Consider the following 17,473-nt stretch of genomic DNA (forward strand, 5'->3'; position numbering starts at 1 on the left):
ATTAGTTGTTAAGCAGAGTGATGGCATTTGGGGAAAAACTGTCCTTGTGTCTAGTTGTTGTGGTGTGCAGTGCCCTATAGCCTCGTTTTGAGGGTAGGAGTTGAAACAATTGATGTCCAGGATGCGAGGGGTCTGTCGATATTTTCACAGCCCTCTTTTTGACTCCTGCAGTCTTCAAATCCTCAATGGAAGGCAGGTTGGCAGCCGTTCTTTTTCCTGCAGTTCTAATTCTCCGTTGAAGTCCGTCTCTGTCTTGTTTGGTTGCAGAGCCAAACCAGACAGTTATGGAAGTGCAGATGAAAATGTCTCCTTCTCCGTCTTCCACCTAGGATGTCAGCGGTCGCGTGGTTGGCTCTTCTCCTGGCTGCGGTGTCGGCGGTCGACAAAAGCAACTTCAAGACCTGCGACCAGAGTTCCTTTTGCAAGTAAGTTGTGCGAAAGAGAAGAGAATGGGAGACACACGGAGCCTTACTCCCCGAGGGAGGCCTGAAGGATGACAGCACTCGGTCTGCATTGGCCCTGGGATTGCCATCTTTGGGGGACTGAGTGCTTGGAGGCCGAGAAAATCTCTAGTAACCCTGGTTTCCCCTCTCCAGGCGTCAGAGAAACATCAAAGCTGGAAGTTCCCCTTATAGGGCGCTGCTGGATTCCCTGCAGCTGAGCCAAGAATCTATAAAAATCCAGCTTATCAATGAAGCAAACAAGGTAAATTAAATCCCTCGGACTTCCTAGAAGGGCTGGGGAGAGTCAGACTTGCCCTCTTTCTGACCAGATGGAAGGACTGAGGGTTAGAAAGTTGAGAACAGTCCCAGTGGGCTCCTTGGTGCTCTCTGAGTTTGGTGACCCAACTAAGTAACATCATCAGTGTGAGAAGGGAAGGGGGTTTGCAGAGGGAGGAGGAGGAGGAGGGGGAAAAGTGGGGAAAAGCCAGTGGGAACCCGTTCTTCCCAATTGCAGGTTCCTCTCCTCCTGGAGTTTTACGGCTTGAAAGAAAACATGACCCGCCTCAGGATCGACGAGCTGACGCCCCTCAAACCCCGCTATGTGGTACACGACGTCTTAATCCAGGACCCTCCCACCTCCAGGTACAGGGATGGGCCGCTGAGTGGGCTGGTCTCTTTGGGTGGGGCTCTGCGGGAGGCGACGGAATGAGGGACGTTAGGAGGCCGACGGCCTTTCGGGCTTGTGCAAAGCCGGGACGCTTTGCAATAGATGGCTAAAACAGCTGGCAATCACATCACACCGGACTTTTGTGAGGTTGGCTTCCAGTTTTTACAAAGAGCCGGTTGGGTCAAGGGGTTAAGGCTGAAAAGTGGGAGGTGGTGAGAAGGAAGGTGGCTGACCTAGAAACCAGGAGAGGGCGAGTTCTAGTCCGGCCTTGGGTGTGAAAGCCAGCTGGCTGACTTTGGGCCAATCACCAGGAGAGAGTGAATTCTCATCCCGCCTTAAGCATGAAAGCCAGCTGGGTGACTTTGGGCCGATCACCAGGAGACAGTGAGTTCTAGTCCCTCCTTAGGGGACTTTGAGCCAATCACCAGGAGAGAGTGAATTCTCAGCCTGCATTAAGCACAAAAGCCAGCTGGGTGACTTTCAGCCAATCACCAGGAGACAGTGAGATCTAGTCCCTGCTTAGGTGACTTTCAGCCAATCACCAGGAGACAGTGAGTTCTAGTCCCACCTTAGGTGACTTTCAGCCAATCACCAGGAGACAGTGAGTTCTAGTCCCACCTTAGGTGACTTTCAGCCAATCACCAGGAGACAGTGAGTTCTAGTCCCACCTTAGATATGAAAGCTGGCCAGGTGACTTTCAGCCAATCACCAGGAGACAGTGAGTTCTAGTCCCACCTTAGATATGAAAGCTGGCTAGGTGACTGGGTCAATGACCAGGAGACAGTGAGTTCTAGTCCCACCTTAGATATGAAAGCTGGCCAGCTGACTTTGGGTCAATGACCAGGAGACAGTGAGTTCTAGTCCCACTTTAGCCATGAAAGCCAGTTGGGTGACTTTGCGCCAATCAACAGGAGACCGTGAGTTCTAGTCCCACTTTAGGCTCAAAAGCCGGCTGAGTGACTTCGGATCAGTCCCTCCCTCTCACCCCAATCTACCTTACAAGAGTGGTGATTGTGGGGAAAACAGGAGTTGTGTTGGATATGTTCACACCCTCAAGTTATTTGTGAAAACGACAAAGAAAGGATTAAAAAAAAAGGCAAATTGCAAAATAAAATCCTGGCAGTTGAAGTCCGCACTTCCTAACACCCCCATCGTTGAGAAAACCCCGAACTTGTTTAAATGTCCTTCTAAACATTTTATCGGGTGATGAAATGTCTGTTTCCCCTTCTCCTTTCTGTCCTCCCCCCACCCTTGTGTGTATCCGTGTATGTCCGTCCTTCCCCCCAAGATTGTCTGTCACAGGCCGCGACGATAACAGCGTGGAGCTCTCGCTCGAGGACGGGATCCACAAGGTGATCCTGACGGCGAAGCCCTTTCGGATGGACTTGCTGGCCGGGCGGGAGCTGGTGCTGAGCGTCAATTCCCGGGGCCTGCTGGTGTTTGAGCATCTGCGACAGAGGAAGGACTCGTGAGTACCTGGGAGCTCCACGTTAGGAGTTGGAGAAGGGAGGGGGAGTTGGTTCCTTGAGGGGGGGTCATTTTCCTCTGAATGGGAGCCTGCTGTCGGGTGGGTGGGTGGGAAGAAGTTGGTTTATTTAGACTAGCATTCCTGGGGTCAGTGGAGATGGAAGCATACTGGTGCTGAACCATCAAATCACCTATGCGGGTCCTTGGTGCTTTCTGAGCTGGGTTATTTCTTCTTGCAGACGTTTCACGACCCAACTAGGTAACGTCATCCAGGGCTAGAAGGGAGTGAGGTTTCCTCTCTATTTATATGCAAGTAGCTTGCCCTGTCAGTGTTGTCGGTTGACATCTCAGTAAACCACAACCTAATTCAGGAACCACCAATCACCACCACCGCCACCACCAATGCCTGTCGGGCAAACCGCTATACATTTTCCCCAAATAATGACAACCCTGTGAGGTGGATTGGGTTGAGAGAGGGGGGAGGGGGGGTGGGTCCCAAGTCATCAGCTGGCCCTCATGCCTAAATTGGGGCTAGAACTCACCGTCTCCTGGTGACTGGTCCCAAGTGACGCAGCTAGATTTTATGCTTAAGGTGAGACTAGAACTCACTGTCTCCTAGAGACTGTCTCTAAGTGACGCAGCTAGCTTTCATGCTTAAGCTGAGACTAGAACTCACCGTCACCTGGTTTCTAAGTCCGCTCCTTTACCGACTACATCAAACTGACTCTGATATTCAGAGATTTATAGGTGTTTCAGTCCTCCAGAATCGAAAAAGTGAGACGTTTCTTATAAGTTTCGTCAGGAAAACAACAAGCTTTATATCTATGTAATTTTTCTGTCTTATCTAACTCTCTAGTGGGTTGTAGAAGGATGGACCGTATTTGATTTTCAAATCCTTTTCTTTTCTAATCCTCCAAACGCAACCATCCTGGTCATCTTTATTTCCCCCCAGGTAGAATCCAGGCCTAAGATGACGAGGGTAATCTCCGGATTGCCAGTGTTGGGTTTCTTATTTTGTTTTTAACTTTCAAATTTAACAAAACCTTAAGTTTGTCTGTACGTTAATGTTATATTGTACGCATTAAACAACTACAAATACCGTATTTTTCAGGGTACAAGACACACTCTCTCCCCCACTCCCCTAAAAGAGGGTGAAAATTTGGGTGCGTCTTATACACCGAATGTAGCCCCATCCCTTTGGCCTCTGCCTCCCAGCAATGTACCTCCTTGCAGCAAACGGGAGTGGGCAATAGGCTACGGCAGTCCCTGCACCCTGAAACAGCTGATCGTCCAGAGGCCCCTGCTGAAACTGAAAGCGAAACGGGCCGTTTGCCGCAAGGAGGCAAATTGCTGGGAGGCAGAGGCAGATTTTTTTTTTCTTGTGCTAATCGGGCTAAACTGAAACAGCTGTTTGCTGTTTGCTGCAAGGAGGTAAGTCAATAACTATAAATGCTTGTAGAATGTTCGAATTATTAGACTTATTTTTTAACGACTGCTTTATTGTTGTTCTAAACAACTTAACTACATGAAAAAGCTTTTTTAAAAAAATAAATGCTTGATCTGAAGAGGCCCAGTGTTATTGTGCCTTCTTTTAAAGAGCAGAGAATAACTATACTTCCAGAAAGCCACATCAATTTTAACAGCATCTGTGCAAGTATGGTCTGAACTGTAACAACACAAACGTTATATACCGTCCGTACTGTTTGCTGGAAGGAGGCAAATTGCTGGGAGGCAAAGGCAGATTTCCCCCCTCCCTCCCCACCCCCACCCCAGTTTTCCTTCCCAAAGGCTAGGTCTTATACTTTGGAGCGTCTCATACTCCGAAAAATACGGTAATTTAAAATTGATTCGTTGGCTTGTCTCGTATAGCAATTGGGTTGATTTGAGCACAAAATCTTAGTGCTTTTTTTAAAAAAAGGAAAGCCCCCCCTGGCAATCCTGCTAAATAGGGTAAAAATAATTGGATGCGTTGTGTGGGTTTTTTTGTTGCTGTTGTTAAGGGGGGTTTATTTGAGTGCAAAACCTTGGTTTTTTTGGGGGAGTTCACCAGGCAGGGGGGGCTTGGGGGCATCTTTTGAGATTCCTTGCACTGACTCTCCATTGTGTTTTCTGTTTTTGTTGGTCTGTGGCCCCCCCACTCTCGCTCGGGCCCCCCCTCCCAGTTTCTCGGATAAAGTTAGTGACATGGTCGTTAGCATTTGGGATAGGATCACGAACGTTTTCTCTAGGTAAATTCTGCAGCTTCTGCTTCTGTTTTCTCAACTCCCTTTCCCTCCGGTATAGAAAACGGGGGGCTTGCCCGGCCTTGTGACATAAACAGGGGGAGAAGCCCACCACCCTCTGCACCCTCTTTCTTTCCCCCCGACCCTCAGTTTTAAGAATGACGTGTGGTGTGGTTTGCAGAGGTGTTGTGGGGATCCCTACATCAATCCCGGGTCTGCCTAGCGTTGGGGATGGGCTTAGATCCAGAGCTGGAAAAGAAAGAGGCTCGGAGGAGGGGGGGGGGGGAATAAGATATCCAGAAATTTTTTACAAAAATAAAGTTAAATGAAAAAAATGTAAACATTGCTTCACTGTTCTTGAGGACCAGCGCTTTAGCAGCTAAAAAGCAATTGCCAGCTCTTAGTAGAGTATAGTATAGTCTTTATTGTCATTGTACAAAATAAATACAACGAAATTGGTTGGAGGGGAGGGTGGAAAAAAATATATCCCCGAACCAGGATATTTCTGGGTTCTAACATGTTTGTGGATCATCTGGATATTCCTTCCTCTTTTCTGAAAACTCACCAGCCATTTTTCCTTCATCTCCTGTGTCCGGAATCGGATCTCACGATAGGGAATCGGATACTTTCTATGTCCGGTTCCGGTCCCCCCCCCTTCTCTCTTCTGGACCCCCTCCCTCCCTCCTGATGAAATATGTGATGAAATGGTGAAATCTTGAAATATCTTGTCCTGTTTAGGAGACATTGGGGAAGCCTTAGGTTAGCTAAATGTCAGTATTTAGGACATGGGGAAGCCTTAGGTTAGCTAAATGTCAGTAGTTAGGACATGGGGAAACCTTAGGTTAGCTAAATATCAGTATTTAGGACACGGGGAAGCCTTAGGTTAGCTAAATGTCAGTATTTAGGACATGGGGAAGCCTTAGTTTAGCTAAATATCAGTAGTTAGGACATGGGGAAGCCTTAGGTTAGCTAAATGTCAGTAGTTAGAACATGGGGAAGCCTTAGGTTAGCTAAATGTCGATGGAGATCTTCAGACATTCAGGTCATGGTTGTCCCAAAGGTGCTTTTTCAAACAAAGGCAACTTTGTTTTCCTTTAAAGACATGTCACTTCTTATCCAAGAAGCTTCTTCAGCACTGGTATCCCTCTACCTCTGTTGAGGGAGGGCTGTTCAGGTTGGACATAGATTACTTCTTGGACCCCTCTTCCAAACCAACTGTCCTCTCCGTCCAAAATGTGGACGTTGCCGTCTCCAAAAGAGCCACCTTTGTCTTTTAAACGCAGGTGGACTGCTGAATCTTGTCCTGATGCGTTTGTTCTATGTTGTGCCATGCGTTGGGACAGCATAGGAAAACAGAGGAGGACACAAATGAACCTCCAAGTGGCCTCAACGACCCTCTAAAAGGATGCAAATGACCAGCTGTCTGCAAGGAGTATCAAATCCTTCCGTTCCTCACCATCCAGTCAAAGCTGAAGAAGCTTCTTGGAGGAAAAGCGAAATGTCTTCAAAGAAAACCCAGAAAGTGCTCTTGATGCCAAGGAGACCTCTGTATCAGCAGAAGACAAAGGTGGCCACCTTGGGGGCCAAAGAACCAGAAGGGAGAGGTTTTTAAAATGGAGGGCTCGCTTTGGTCACCAACGCAGGTAGTCCTCGAGTTACGACTGCAGTTAAGCCCACCATTTCCGTTGCCTGCCGAAGGATCGCCTAAGGGAGCTTTGCCCCATTTTGTGAGATCCCTTGCTGCCGTTGTGAAAGGAATCGTTACATGTGTTAAGTTACTTAACCCGCTTGCAATGTGAATCTGGATTCCCTGTTGATTTTGCTCATCGGAAGGTTGCAAAAGAGGCATCACGTCACCCCCCCCCCCATCCTAAATACGAGTCACTTGACAAGTGCCTGAATTTTGGTCGTGTTGACAATGGTCGTAAGTGTGAAAAAATGGTCCTAGGCCACGTTTTCCCTGTGCCGTTGTAACTCAGAACGGTCACTAAGCGAACTGTTGTAGAGTGGCGGGGTGGCCTAGAGGTGGAGCTCTCACCCCAGAGTCAGGAGGCTGTGAGTTCGATCCTAGGTAGAGGCAGATATTTCTCTCTCTGGGCACTGTGAGAATATATCTGCTGACCAAAACTCAGCATCGGCAACAGGAAAGGCATCTGGCCAGGAAACACCCAGCTCCATTCAGTTGCCCAAACAGGAATTATGGAGTAGTTAAAAGATTATGACGATGATTAAATGAACTGTCGTAAGACGAGGACTACCTGTAGCTAGTTTCACCCCGCTCTCTGCCCCATGGCTAGCTCTCCCCCCATCCCCAGATCCCTACTAACTAAGCAGGGCTGTGAAACAGCGTGTGAGTTTCTGTTGATCGTTGTTGCCATTGGTTTGCGCCAGGGTGTACTTACGTGTGTGTTATCCGTGCCCGCGCAAGACCTTCTTTTTGCATTTGATGAGCTTTTGCGTTGGCTGCTCCTCCGCACGGAGGGAAAAACTTGGAGGGTCTCAGCCTGAGCTTCCCCCTTTCCCCCCCAAACTCTTTTTCCCTTCCAGAACGCCGGAGAAGGAACCTGAGTCGGAAGGAGGAGGAGGTGAGCCCGATGAAACCGCCAATCCGGCTTCACCCCAGGAAGAGGAATCTGCAGAGAAAACAGAGCAGGTGAGTGCAGAAAAGGAATTCTGGAGGGGAAGGAGGTGGGGGGCTTCGGTGTAAACTCATGTCAGCAACAGAGAGAGAGAGGGAGAGAGTGGGAAAAGAGACGGAGGAGGAAAGAGGCAGAGATGGAAGAGGCAGAAGAAGAGGAGATGGATGGGAGGGAGACGAGAAAGAGAATAGGAAGTGATCAAGGAGAAAGAAGGAGAAAGAGGAAAAAGAGAGAGGGAAAAGAGGAGTAGAAGAATAGGAAGTGATAAAGGAGAAAGAGAAGGAGAAAGAGGAAAAAAGAGGGGAGAGAAGATGGAGGAGGAAATAGAGGAGGAAGAGGAAATGCATAGGAGGGAGAAGAGAAAGAGAAAAAGAATAGGAAGCGATCAAGAAGAAAGAAGGAGAAAGAAAGAAAAAAGAGGTAAAAGAGAGGAGGAGGAAGAGGTATGGATGGGAGGGAGAAGAGAAGGAGGAGGAGAAAAATAGGAAGTGATCAAAGAGAAAGAGATAAGGAGAAAGAAAAAGAGAGAGGGAAAAGAGAAGGAAATGGAGGAGGAGATGGATGGGAAAGAGAGGAGAAGGAGAAAAAGAATAGGACGTGATCAAGGAGAAAGAGAAAGAGAAAAAAGAAAAAGGAGGAGAAGGACAAACACGATACAGGTCGTCCTTGACTTACAACAGTTTGCTTAGCGACCGTTTCAAATGACACAAGCAACGGCAAAAGCGACTTGAGTTTTCCACACTTAACGACCGTTGCAGCTTCCCGACGCTCCCGTGATCCAAACTCCAGCCCTTGGCGACTGACTCGTATTTATGACGATTGCGGTGTCCCGGGGTCACGTAATTCCCCTTTTGCGACCTCCCGACCAGCCAAGTCCGCAAGAAAAGCCAGATTTACTTAGCAACCGTGTCACTAATTGAACAACGGCAGCCATCCGCTTAACAGTGGTGGCAGGGAAGGTCGTAAAATTGGAGCGAGACTCCTTTAACAACCGTCTCGCGTAGCGGTGGGAATTTGGGGGTTCGATTGTGGTTGTTAAGGACTGCCTGTACTACCAACTGAATATTGGCTTTAAACAGGGCTACATCTTGGGCAAAATTAGGCTGGTGGTTAAAAGTACAATTGCTATATATGTATACTTTCCCCCCCTCTGTTTTTTAAAAAAGGAGGAGGGAGATATATATTAAAATTAAATATGTATATTGAAAAGGAATTATAAATACCATCAACATAAAATGGAGCTCGCTCAGAAGCTGAAATACATCAAGTGAATGAGATGAAGAGTGTGAAGTAGAGGAGAGAGGGAAGGGAAGAAGAGAGGGATAGGAGAGAGGGCAGGGGGGTGGAAGAGGAGAGGAAGAAGAAGTGGAAAGGGGAGAGCGGAGAAGGAGAGAGGAAGGGGAAGTAGAGAAGAGAAGGATGATGGAGGGAAGAAAGGAGGTAGGGAGGAGGAGGAGGAGAGAGGGAGAAGAAAGTGATGGATAAGATACAAATACGATGTATGGAGAGCAGAAAAGCCAATAATTGTTTTTGGGAGTTGATGGGAAGATGAATTGATGTAAACATTTAATAACACAATGCGATGTTGGCTACATAATAGTAGACATGTGGGTTATATGCTATGAAAATGAAAAAAATAAAAATAAAAACTTGATACAGAAAAAATAAATAGGCGCGCCTGCCTTAAGTTGCCCGTTTTCAAAATTATTCTGACTGATTTTATACTTTCAGCTGTCGTTGTTGGATCGTGCCAATCTTTTTTCAATTTTTTCCCCCCCCACCAGCCTGAGGATGCCTCCCAAAAGGACCCCGAAGAGGATCCGGGGACGTGGGAAGAAACGTTTAAGACCCACACGGATAAAAAACCCAATGGTTAATAAGAGCCGTTGTACTTTTTAGTAAAGCTTTATCTACCTGTATTCTATTCTCTCCCTGCCTCCATCTCCCTCTTTGCAATTGGGGAAGCGGGAAATTATGAATTGCAAAACCTTCCTTGGGATCAGTCTGCCAAGGCAATGATGATGGGTGTTTGTTTGGTTTTTTTAAAAAAAAATCATCATTTGGAAGGCTGAATAAAAAATCAGCTATAGCTGTATTTCCCAACCTCCGCAGCTTTAAGAAGCGTGGACTTCAACTCCCAGAATTCCCCAGTCAGTGGGGGCTTTTATGTTCCCTCTTCATACTGTCACTTGCCATTATTTTGATTCCCGTGGCCTGAATAAGCTCTGATTATGGATCCTTCCATCCATCCATCCATCCATCCATCAGCCATCCATCCAACTTCTTCATTTCTTCCCCTTCCTTCCATTTTCCTTCCTTCCTTCCATCCATCATCTTCATTTTTCCTCTCCTCACCCCATCTCACCCTTCTCTCTTTTCCTCTCCTCTCCTCCCCTCGCCCTCCCCTCTTCCTTTCCTTTCATTCCTCTATCTTCCTTTCCTTTCCTTTTCTCTATCTTCCTTTCCTCACCTCTCCTCACCTCGCCCTTCCCTCTTCCTTTCCTTTCATTCCTCTATCTTCCTTTCCTTTCCTTTCCTTTCCTTTCCTCTATCTTCCTTTCCTCATCTCTCCTCACCTTGACCTCCCCTCTTCCTTTCCTTTCATTCCTCTATCTTCCTTTCCTTTCCTTTTCTCTCTCTTCCTTTCCTCTTCTCTATCTTCCTCTCCTCACCTTGATCTTCCCTCTTCCTTTCCTTTCCTTTCCTTTCCTCTATCTTCCTTTCCTTTCCTCTTCTCTATCTTCCTTTCCTCACCTCTCCTCACCTCGCCCTTCCCTCTTCCTTTCCTTTCATTCCTCTATCTTCCTTTCCTTTCCTTTTCTCTATCTTCCTTTCCTCATCTCTCCTCACCTTGACCTCCCCTCTTCCTTTCCTTTCATTCCTCTATCTTCCTTTCCTTTCCTCTTCTCTATCTTCCTTTCCTCACCTCTCCTCACCTCGCCCTCCCCTCTTCCTTTCCTTTCATTCCTCTATCTTCCTTTCCTTTCCTTTTCTCTATCTTCCTTTCCTCACCTCTCCTCACCTCGACCTCCCCTCTTCCTTTCCTTTCATTCCTCTATCTTCCTTTCCTTTCCTTTTCTCTATCTTCCTTTCCTCATCTCTCCTCACCTCGCCCTTCCCTCTTCCTTTCCTTTCATTCCTCTATCTTCCTTTCCTTTCCTTTTCTCTCTCTTCCTTTCCTCTTCTCTATCTTCCTCTCCTCACCTTGATCTTCCCTCTTCCTTTCCTTTCCTTTCCTCTATCTTCCTTTCCTTTCCTCTTCTCTATCTTCCTCTCCTCATCTCATCTCTCCTCACCTTGCCCTTCCCTCTTCCTTCCCTCTCCTCTATCTTTCTCTCCTCTCCTCATCTCCCCTCTTCTCTCCCCTCCCCTCCCCTCCCCTCCCCTCCCCTCCAGAATTGTCCCTTTTTGATAAGTTTCCCCAAAATCAAATTCCGCTTTGTGGCGTGTGACTTCTCGCAGAACACCAAACCTCGGAGGGCTTAACTGGAATTCATAAATGGGCTTCTAGTTTTCCCTTCCGGCCTGATGCCCGCTTGCCGATCACAGTTTACCAAGTTGGATGACTGCAAATCGGAGGACGGAGCGTGGTTTGGTGTTTGACGAGCGAGCTCAACCAGAGGAACTCACTGCTTCTCCTCCTCTTCGTTCTGCAGGACCAACGTCGGTGGGGCTCGATTTCTCGTTCCCGGGAGTGGAGAACGTGTATGGAATCCCGGAACATGCTGATAACGTCCGCCTGCGAACCACGGAGTAAGTTGGGGGTCTCCAGATGTTGTATATGTTCCAACACTGGAGGTTTTAAAGAAGAGATTGGATAGCCATTTGTCTGAAAGGGTGTAGGGTTTCCTGCCTGGGCAAGGGGTTGGACTAGAAGACCTCCAAGGTCCCTTTCCAATTCCATTCCATTCAATTCCATACCAAATTCTATTCTATTCTACTCTATTCTGTAGTTTATTTTATTTTATTCTATTTCTTTTCAATTCCATTCCATACCCTATTCTATTCTATTAAATTTTATTAAATTCCATTCCAAATTCTATTCTGTTCTATTCTGTAGTTTATTCTATTCTATTTCTATTCTATTCCATTCCATTCCAAATTCTATTCTATTCTATTAAATTCCATTCCAAATTCTATTCTATTAAATTCTATTAAATTTCATTCCAAATTCTATTCTATTCTATTCTGTAGTTCATTCTATTCTATTTCTATTCTATTCCATTCCATACCATACTCTATTCTATCCTATCCCATTCCATTCCACACCATACCATATTCTAGTTCTATTTTATTTCTATTCTATTTCTATTCTATTCCATTCCATTCCATTCCATTCCAAATTCTATTCTATTCTATTAAATTCTATTAAATTCCATTCCAAATTCTATTCTATTCTGTAGTTTATTATATTCTATTTCTATTCTATTCCATTCCATTCCATATTCTATTCTATCCTATCCCATACCATACCATACCATACCATATTCTATTTCTATTCTATTTCTATTCTATTTCTATTCTATTTCTATTCTATTTCTATTCTATTTCTATTCTATTTCTATTCTATTTCTATTCTATTTCTATTCTATTTCTATTCTATTTCTATTCTATTTCTATTCTATTTCTATTCTATTTCTATTCTATTTCTATTCTATTTCTATTCTATTACATTCCATACCATATTCTATTCTATTCTCTCTTTATTTCTATTCTCTTTTACTCTCTTTTATTCTATTCATTTCTTTTTCTTGTTCTATTCTATTCTACTCTTTATTTTATTCTAATTCTATTCTTAGTCTAGTCTAGTCTAGTCTAAATATAAATTCTTTAGGCAATGTTTTTCCTTGCTCTAATGATCTCATATCTCGGTAGGGGAGGAGATCCATATCGTCTCTATAACTTAGATGTCTTCCAATACGAACTCTACAACCCGATGGCTCTCTATGGATCGGTCCCGGTGTTGTTAGCTCACAGCGCACAACGTACCCTCGGCATATTTTGGCTCAACGCAGCCGAGACTTGGGTGGACGTCACCTCCAACACAGCTGGCAAGGTAAGTGGTGTGGACTTTGCTGCTGCTTTATACAGGTAGCCTCGTCCTAAGGACCGCAAGTGAGCCCAAAACGTTTGCAGCTAAGCGAGGCATTTGTTGAATGAATTCTGTCCCGTCTTACGACCTTTCTTGCCACCGTTGTTAAGACAAAACACCGCAGTTTTTAAGTCAGCCGCACAGTCGTGAAGCCAATCCGGCTTCCCGCTTAACTTTTGCTTGTCGGATGGTCGCAGAAATGGGATCCCGTGAGGGTGAGACGCTGTGACCGTCATAAGTACGAGTCGGTTTCCAAGCGGAATGCTGGAATAGTCATAAGGGTGAAAAACGGTCGCAAGTCACTTTTTTTCAGTGTTTTTGGCACTTTAAAAGGCCGCTAAACAAATGTTTGCAAGTTGAGGTCTTCCTTTTAGGAGAATTTACCTCAGGGGTCTCCAAACTTGGCAACTTTTAAGACTTGTGGACTTCAACTCTTGGCTGGCTGGCTGGGGAATTCTGGGAATTGAAGTCCAAAAGTCTTAAAATTGCCAAGTTTGGAAACCTCTGATTTACAGTAATCTAGCTGGCTGGATCACTTATTTCTTAGCTGACCATAAGGAAGGCTGAGCGCCAAAGAATGGAGGCCTTTGAACTCAGGTGCTAGAGAAGACTCCTGTGAGTCCCTTGGACTGCAAGATGATCCAACCGGTCAGTCCTAGAGGAGATCAACCCTGGCTGCTCTTTAGAAGGCCGGATCCTGAAGAGGAAACTCAAAGACTTTGGCCACCTGATGAGAAGGAAGAAGGACTCCCTGGAGAAGAGCCTCATGCTGGGAACGATGGAGGGCAAAAGAAGGAGAAGGGGACGGCAGAGAAGGAGGTGGCTGGATGGAGTCACCCAAGCAGTCAGTGTGAGCTTAAATAGACTCCAGAGGAATAAGAGGACAGGAAGGCCTGGAGGAACGTGGTCCATGGGGTTGCGATGTGTCGGACACGACTTCGCAACTAACAACAACAACAACAAGCTGGCTGGGGAATTCTGGGAGTTGAAGTCCAAAAGCCTTAAAATTTCCAAATTTTGAAACCTCTGATTCACAGTAACCTAGCTGGCTGGGGAATTCTGTGAGTGTCTTATTTTAATTCCTATCAAACAAGCAACAAGTAGTTGAAATTGGCAACTCTATATCTAACCCAGTTAACAGTGGTTTTCTCCAAGACAGCCTTCTAGGACCAACGTTCTTTTCTACTTTACATAAACGACTTTTGTGATCATATTAGAAGCAGCCGTGTCCTCTTTGCCGACGATGTAAAACTATGGTCTTACATCGTCAATGGTCAAACTATTGGCAACTCCAAATCTCTGCTAACAAATGCTTAGTGCTACACATTGGCAATAAAAAATCAGAACATCAAATGCAAGCTGGGTGGAAATGATCTAAAAGATGAGCCACCCTCTGTCTGTCAAAGTTAAAGATCCATAAGTCTTAATGTTGCCAATTAAGAAACCTTTGATTTACAGTAACCTAGATGGCTGGGGAATTCTGGGTGTTGAAGTACAGACGTCTCGAAATTTGCTAAGGTTGAAAAACACTAAATCCATGTCTTCCCTGGCCACCTTTTCTTGCAGACCATGTTTGGGAAGATGCTTGATTACATACAAGGCGGAGGAGAAACGCCCCAGACAGATGTCCGCTGGATGTCGGAGAGCGGGATCATCGACGTCTTCCTTCTGCTGGGACCTTCACCCACGGACATTTTCAAGCAGTACGCATCCCTCACAGGTGAGCCGGTGGGAATCGGGGCAATTTCGAGGATGGATGAAGAAGAAGAAGTGTTAATACCACTTTATAAGGCCTTGGTAAGGCCACACTTGGAATACTGCATTCAGTTTTGGTCGCCACGATGTAGAAAAGATGTGGAGACTCTAGAAAGAGGGCAGAGAAGAGCAACCAAGAGGATTAGGGGACTAGAGGCTAAAACACATGAAGAACGGTTGCAGGAACTGGGTATGTCTAGTTTAATGGAAAGAAGGACTAGGGGAGACATGATAGCAGTCTTCCAATATCTCAGGGGTTGCCACAAAGAAGAGGGAGTCAAGCTATTCTCCAAAGCACCTGAGGGTAGAACAAGAAGCAGTGGGTGGAAATTAATCAAGGAGAGAAGCAACTTAGAACTGAGGAGAAACTTCCTGACAGTTAGAACAATTAATCAGTGGAACAGAAGTTGCCTCCAGAAGTTGTGAATGCCACAACACTGGAAGTCTTTAAGAAGATGTTGGAGAGCCATTTGTCTGAATCGGTATAGGGTTTCCTTCCTAGGCAGGGGGTTGGACTAGAAGACCTCCAAGGTCCCTTCCAACTCTGCTATTGTATTGTAAGAAGAGAGGCTGGCATGATCCATCCGGTCCTCCGAATTTTGCTGTCGAGGTTTTAGCAAGACAGTGTAGCTTCCCTCGTCTTCGGATGAAGGAATCTAGTCTGGGAACCATTCGAGGAACGAGGCAATGAAGACCATTGATTGAGAGTATACATAGTCCTCGACTTACGGCAATTCATTTCGTGACCGTTTGAAGTTACAACAGCACTGGGAAAAGTGAGTTATGACCATTTTTCACACCGGTTGCTGCATTCCCCTGGCCACGTGATAAATTCGCTTAATTGGTTCATGACTCTCCGAGGCTCCTTGCCAAGTTCTGCAGATATGGGCCTGGCAGCTCTCCAAGCCAGATAAGGTCTGTGAGTGTAAATCCTCCCTTGAAAGACTTTGCTGGATGTGAATGAGCAGAATCCACATTCAATTAATAAAAGGGTTTTTTGTTGTGAGAACAAGGAGTTGGCTTCAGGCTCTCGGGAAGCCCCGGTCATAACAGTAAATTCAGACGGTCGCTCAATGAACCGTTGTAAGTCGAGGGCTTCCTGGACCAGGCGATGCCTTCCCTCCGTGAAGACGGTGGCAGCTGCAGACCTTTGGTGTGTTTCCCTTTCCTTAGGCACCCAGGCTCTGCCTCCCCTCTTCGCCCTCGCCTATCACCAGAGCCGCTGGAACTACAACGATGAGGAGGATGTGACCGCTGTGGACAACGGCTTTGACGAGCACGACATCCCCTATGATGTCATCTGGCTGGACATTGAGCATACCGACGGCAAGCGCTACTTCACCTGGGACCCCAACAAGTTCGCCCACCCCCGGGAGATGCTTCAGCGGCTGGCAGCCAAGAGGAGGAAGGTGAGAAGGGCCAAGCCGCCAATCGTCAAATCTTCCTGGGGTGTGGGGAACCTCTGAAACCCCCCCCCCCTCCTTGCTGGCCTGCGATTGGGGCGCAAGTAGAAGAGACAGTTGGGATTGGACTTGTAGGGTCCCTGGTGCTCTCTGAGCGTGGTGGTTTTGTTGCAGACGTTTCATGATCCAACTAGGGAATATCATCAGTGCTAGAAGGGAATGGGGATTGTGGAGAGGAAGAGGAGGAGGAGAATGGATGGAGGAGGAGGAAGAGGAGGAGGAGGAGTAGAAGAAGAAGGGTTGGAGGAGGAGGAGAGACACTTCTTGGTGCTCTCTGAGCTGGGTGGTTTTCCTGCAGACATTTCATGACCCAACTAGGGAACATCGTCAGTGCTAGAAGGGAATGGGGATTGTGGAGAGGAGGAGGAGAAGGGTGGGAGGAGGAGGTTTAGGTTTAGGTTTAGGTTTAGGTTTATTTGGGTTTATATGCCGCCCTTCTCCAAAAGGACTCAGGGCGGCGAGGAAGAAGAGGAGGAGGAGGAAGAGAATTGTGGGATCCTTGGTGCTCTCTGAGCTTGTGGTTTTCTTACAGACATTTCATGACCCAACTAAATTACATTTGTAATTTACAAATGGCTAAATTTGGGGTACAAACTTTGGGGTGTATTAGAAGGAGAAGGAGAAGGAGGAGAAGAAGAGGAGAAGATGACAACTCTGGTGTTCTTAAGTGCTCTCTGAGCTTGGTGGTTTTCTTGCAGACATTTCATGACCCAACTACGTAACTTCATCAGTGCTGTTGGGCTGAATAATGAAGTGTCTACAAGAAAACCACCAAGCTCAGAAGAGCACCAAGGACCCCACAATTTGGATATTCCTGGCGTGGCCATGATCTAGAAATCTAAACTAAAAATAGTTTTGATAAAAGTGGGAGCAGTTACATATTCAACTACAGGGGTGTATTAATGCTACCGCTTAAGTCCCATCACCCCAATCCGTGTTATTCGTCCTCCACACCAGATGGTCAGCATTGTAGACCCTCACATCAAAGTCGACACCGGCTACCGAACCCACAATGAAATTCGCTCCCGGGACTTTTACGTCAAGACCAAGGATGGGAATGACTATGAAGGCTGGTGCTGGCCAGGTGAGGAAAAAAAAATAATCCGGCATGAATCCAGATGTGGAGACTCCGGAAAGAGTGCAGAGAAAGAGGATTAGGGGTCTGAAGGTTAAATTATACGAAGAACTGTTGCAGGAATTGTCTAGTTTAATGAATAGGGATGCGGGGGCTCAGGGGCGAAGACGCTGAGCTTGTCAAAGGTCGGCAGTTCGGCGGTTCGAACCCCCAGCGCCGCGTAACGGAGCGAGCCCCCGTGACTTTCCCCAGCTTCTGCCAACCTAGCAGTTCGAAAATGCAAGTAGAAAAATAGGAACCACCTTTGGTGGGAAGGGAACGGCGTTCCGTGCGCCTTCGGCGTTGAGTCACGCCGGTCACATGACCAGGGAGACGTCTTCGGACAGTGCTGGCTCTTCGGCTTTGAAACGGAGATGAGCACTGCCCCCTAGAGTCGGGAACGACTAGCACATATGCACGAGGGGAACCTTTAGCTTTAGTTTACTGAAAAGAAGGCCTAGGGGTGAAAATGGAAGGCCGCTCTTCCTCTTTCTGGCACTTCCGCGCGCACACCAAGCTCCCTGCCATCGGTCCTTCAGTTCAGGCCAGCGGCTTTGTCCACACTCTCTCCCCTCCTGGTTCCTCTCTTTATGCGCTTCCTGAAAGGCAGC

At 46.6% G+C, this 17,473-nt stretch overlaps 1 protein-coding gene across 3 annotated transcripts in view; it reads left to right on the top strand.

The window, feature by feature from the left end:
* The window catches only part of LOC309399916 (neutral alpha-glucosidase AB-like), a 38,820-nt gene that overhangs the window by 9,079 nt on the left and 12,268 nt on the right, over positions 1 to 17,473 (top strand). For 2 of the 3 annotated variants that reach the window (XM_081968137.1, XM_081968134.1), the window contains exons 2-13: positions 330 to 425; positions 597 to 705; positions 958 to 1,085; positions 2,399 to 2,578; positions 4,740 to 4,805; positions 7,347 to 7,452; positions 9,223 to 9,310; positions 11,095 to 11,191; positions 12,314 to 12,494; positions 14,097 to 14,250; positions 15,459 to 15,694; positions 16,706 to 16,832. In XM_081968137.1, the coding sequence (XP_081824263.1) occupies positions 330 to 425; positions 597 to 705; positions 958 to 1,085; positions 2,399 to 2,578; positions 4,740 to 4,805; positions 7,347 to 7,452; positions 9,223 to 9,310; positions 11,095 to 11,191; positions 12,314 to 12,494; positions 14,097 to 14,250; positions 15,459 to 15,694; positions 16,706 to 16,832 (1,568 nt within the window). The remainder of the gene's footprint in view (positions 1 to 329; positions 426 to 596; positions 706 to 957; positions 1,086 to 2,398; positions 2,579 to 4,739; positions 4,806 to 7,346; positions 7,453 to 9,222; positions 9,311 to 11,094; positions 11,192 to 12,313; positions 12,495 to 14,096; positions 14,251 to 15,458; positions 15,695 to 16,705; positions 16,833 to 17,473) is intronic. The other variant, XM_081968136.1, reaches the window with a different exon arrangement.

This window comes from Natrix helvetica (assembly GCF_964273705.1).
Source record: "Natrix helvetica genome assembly, chromosome: 16".
NCBI lineage: Eukaryota > Metazoa > Chordata > Lepidosauria > Squamata > Natricidae > Natrix > Natrix helvetica.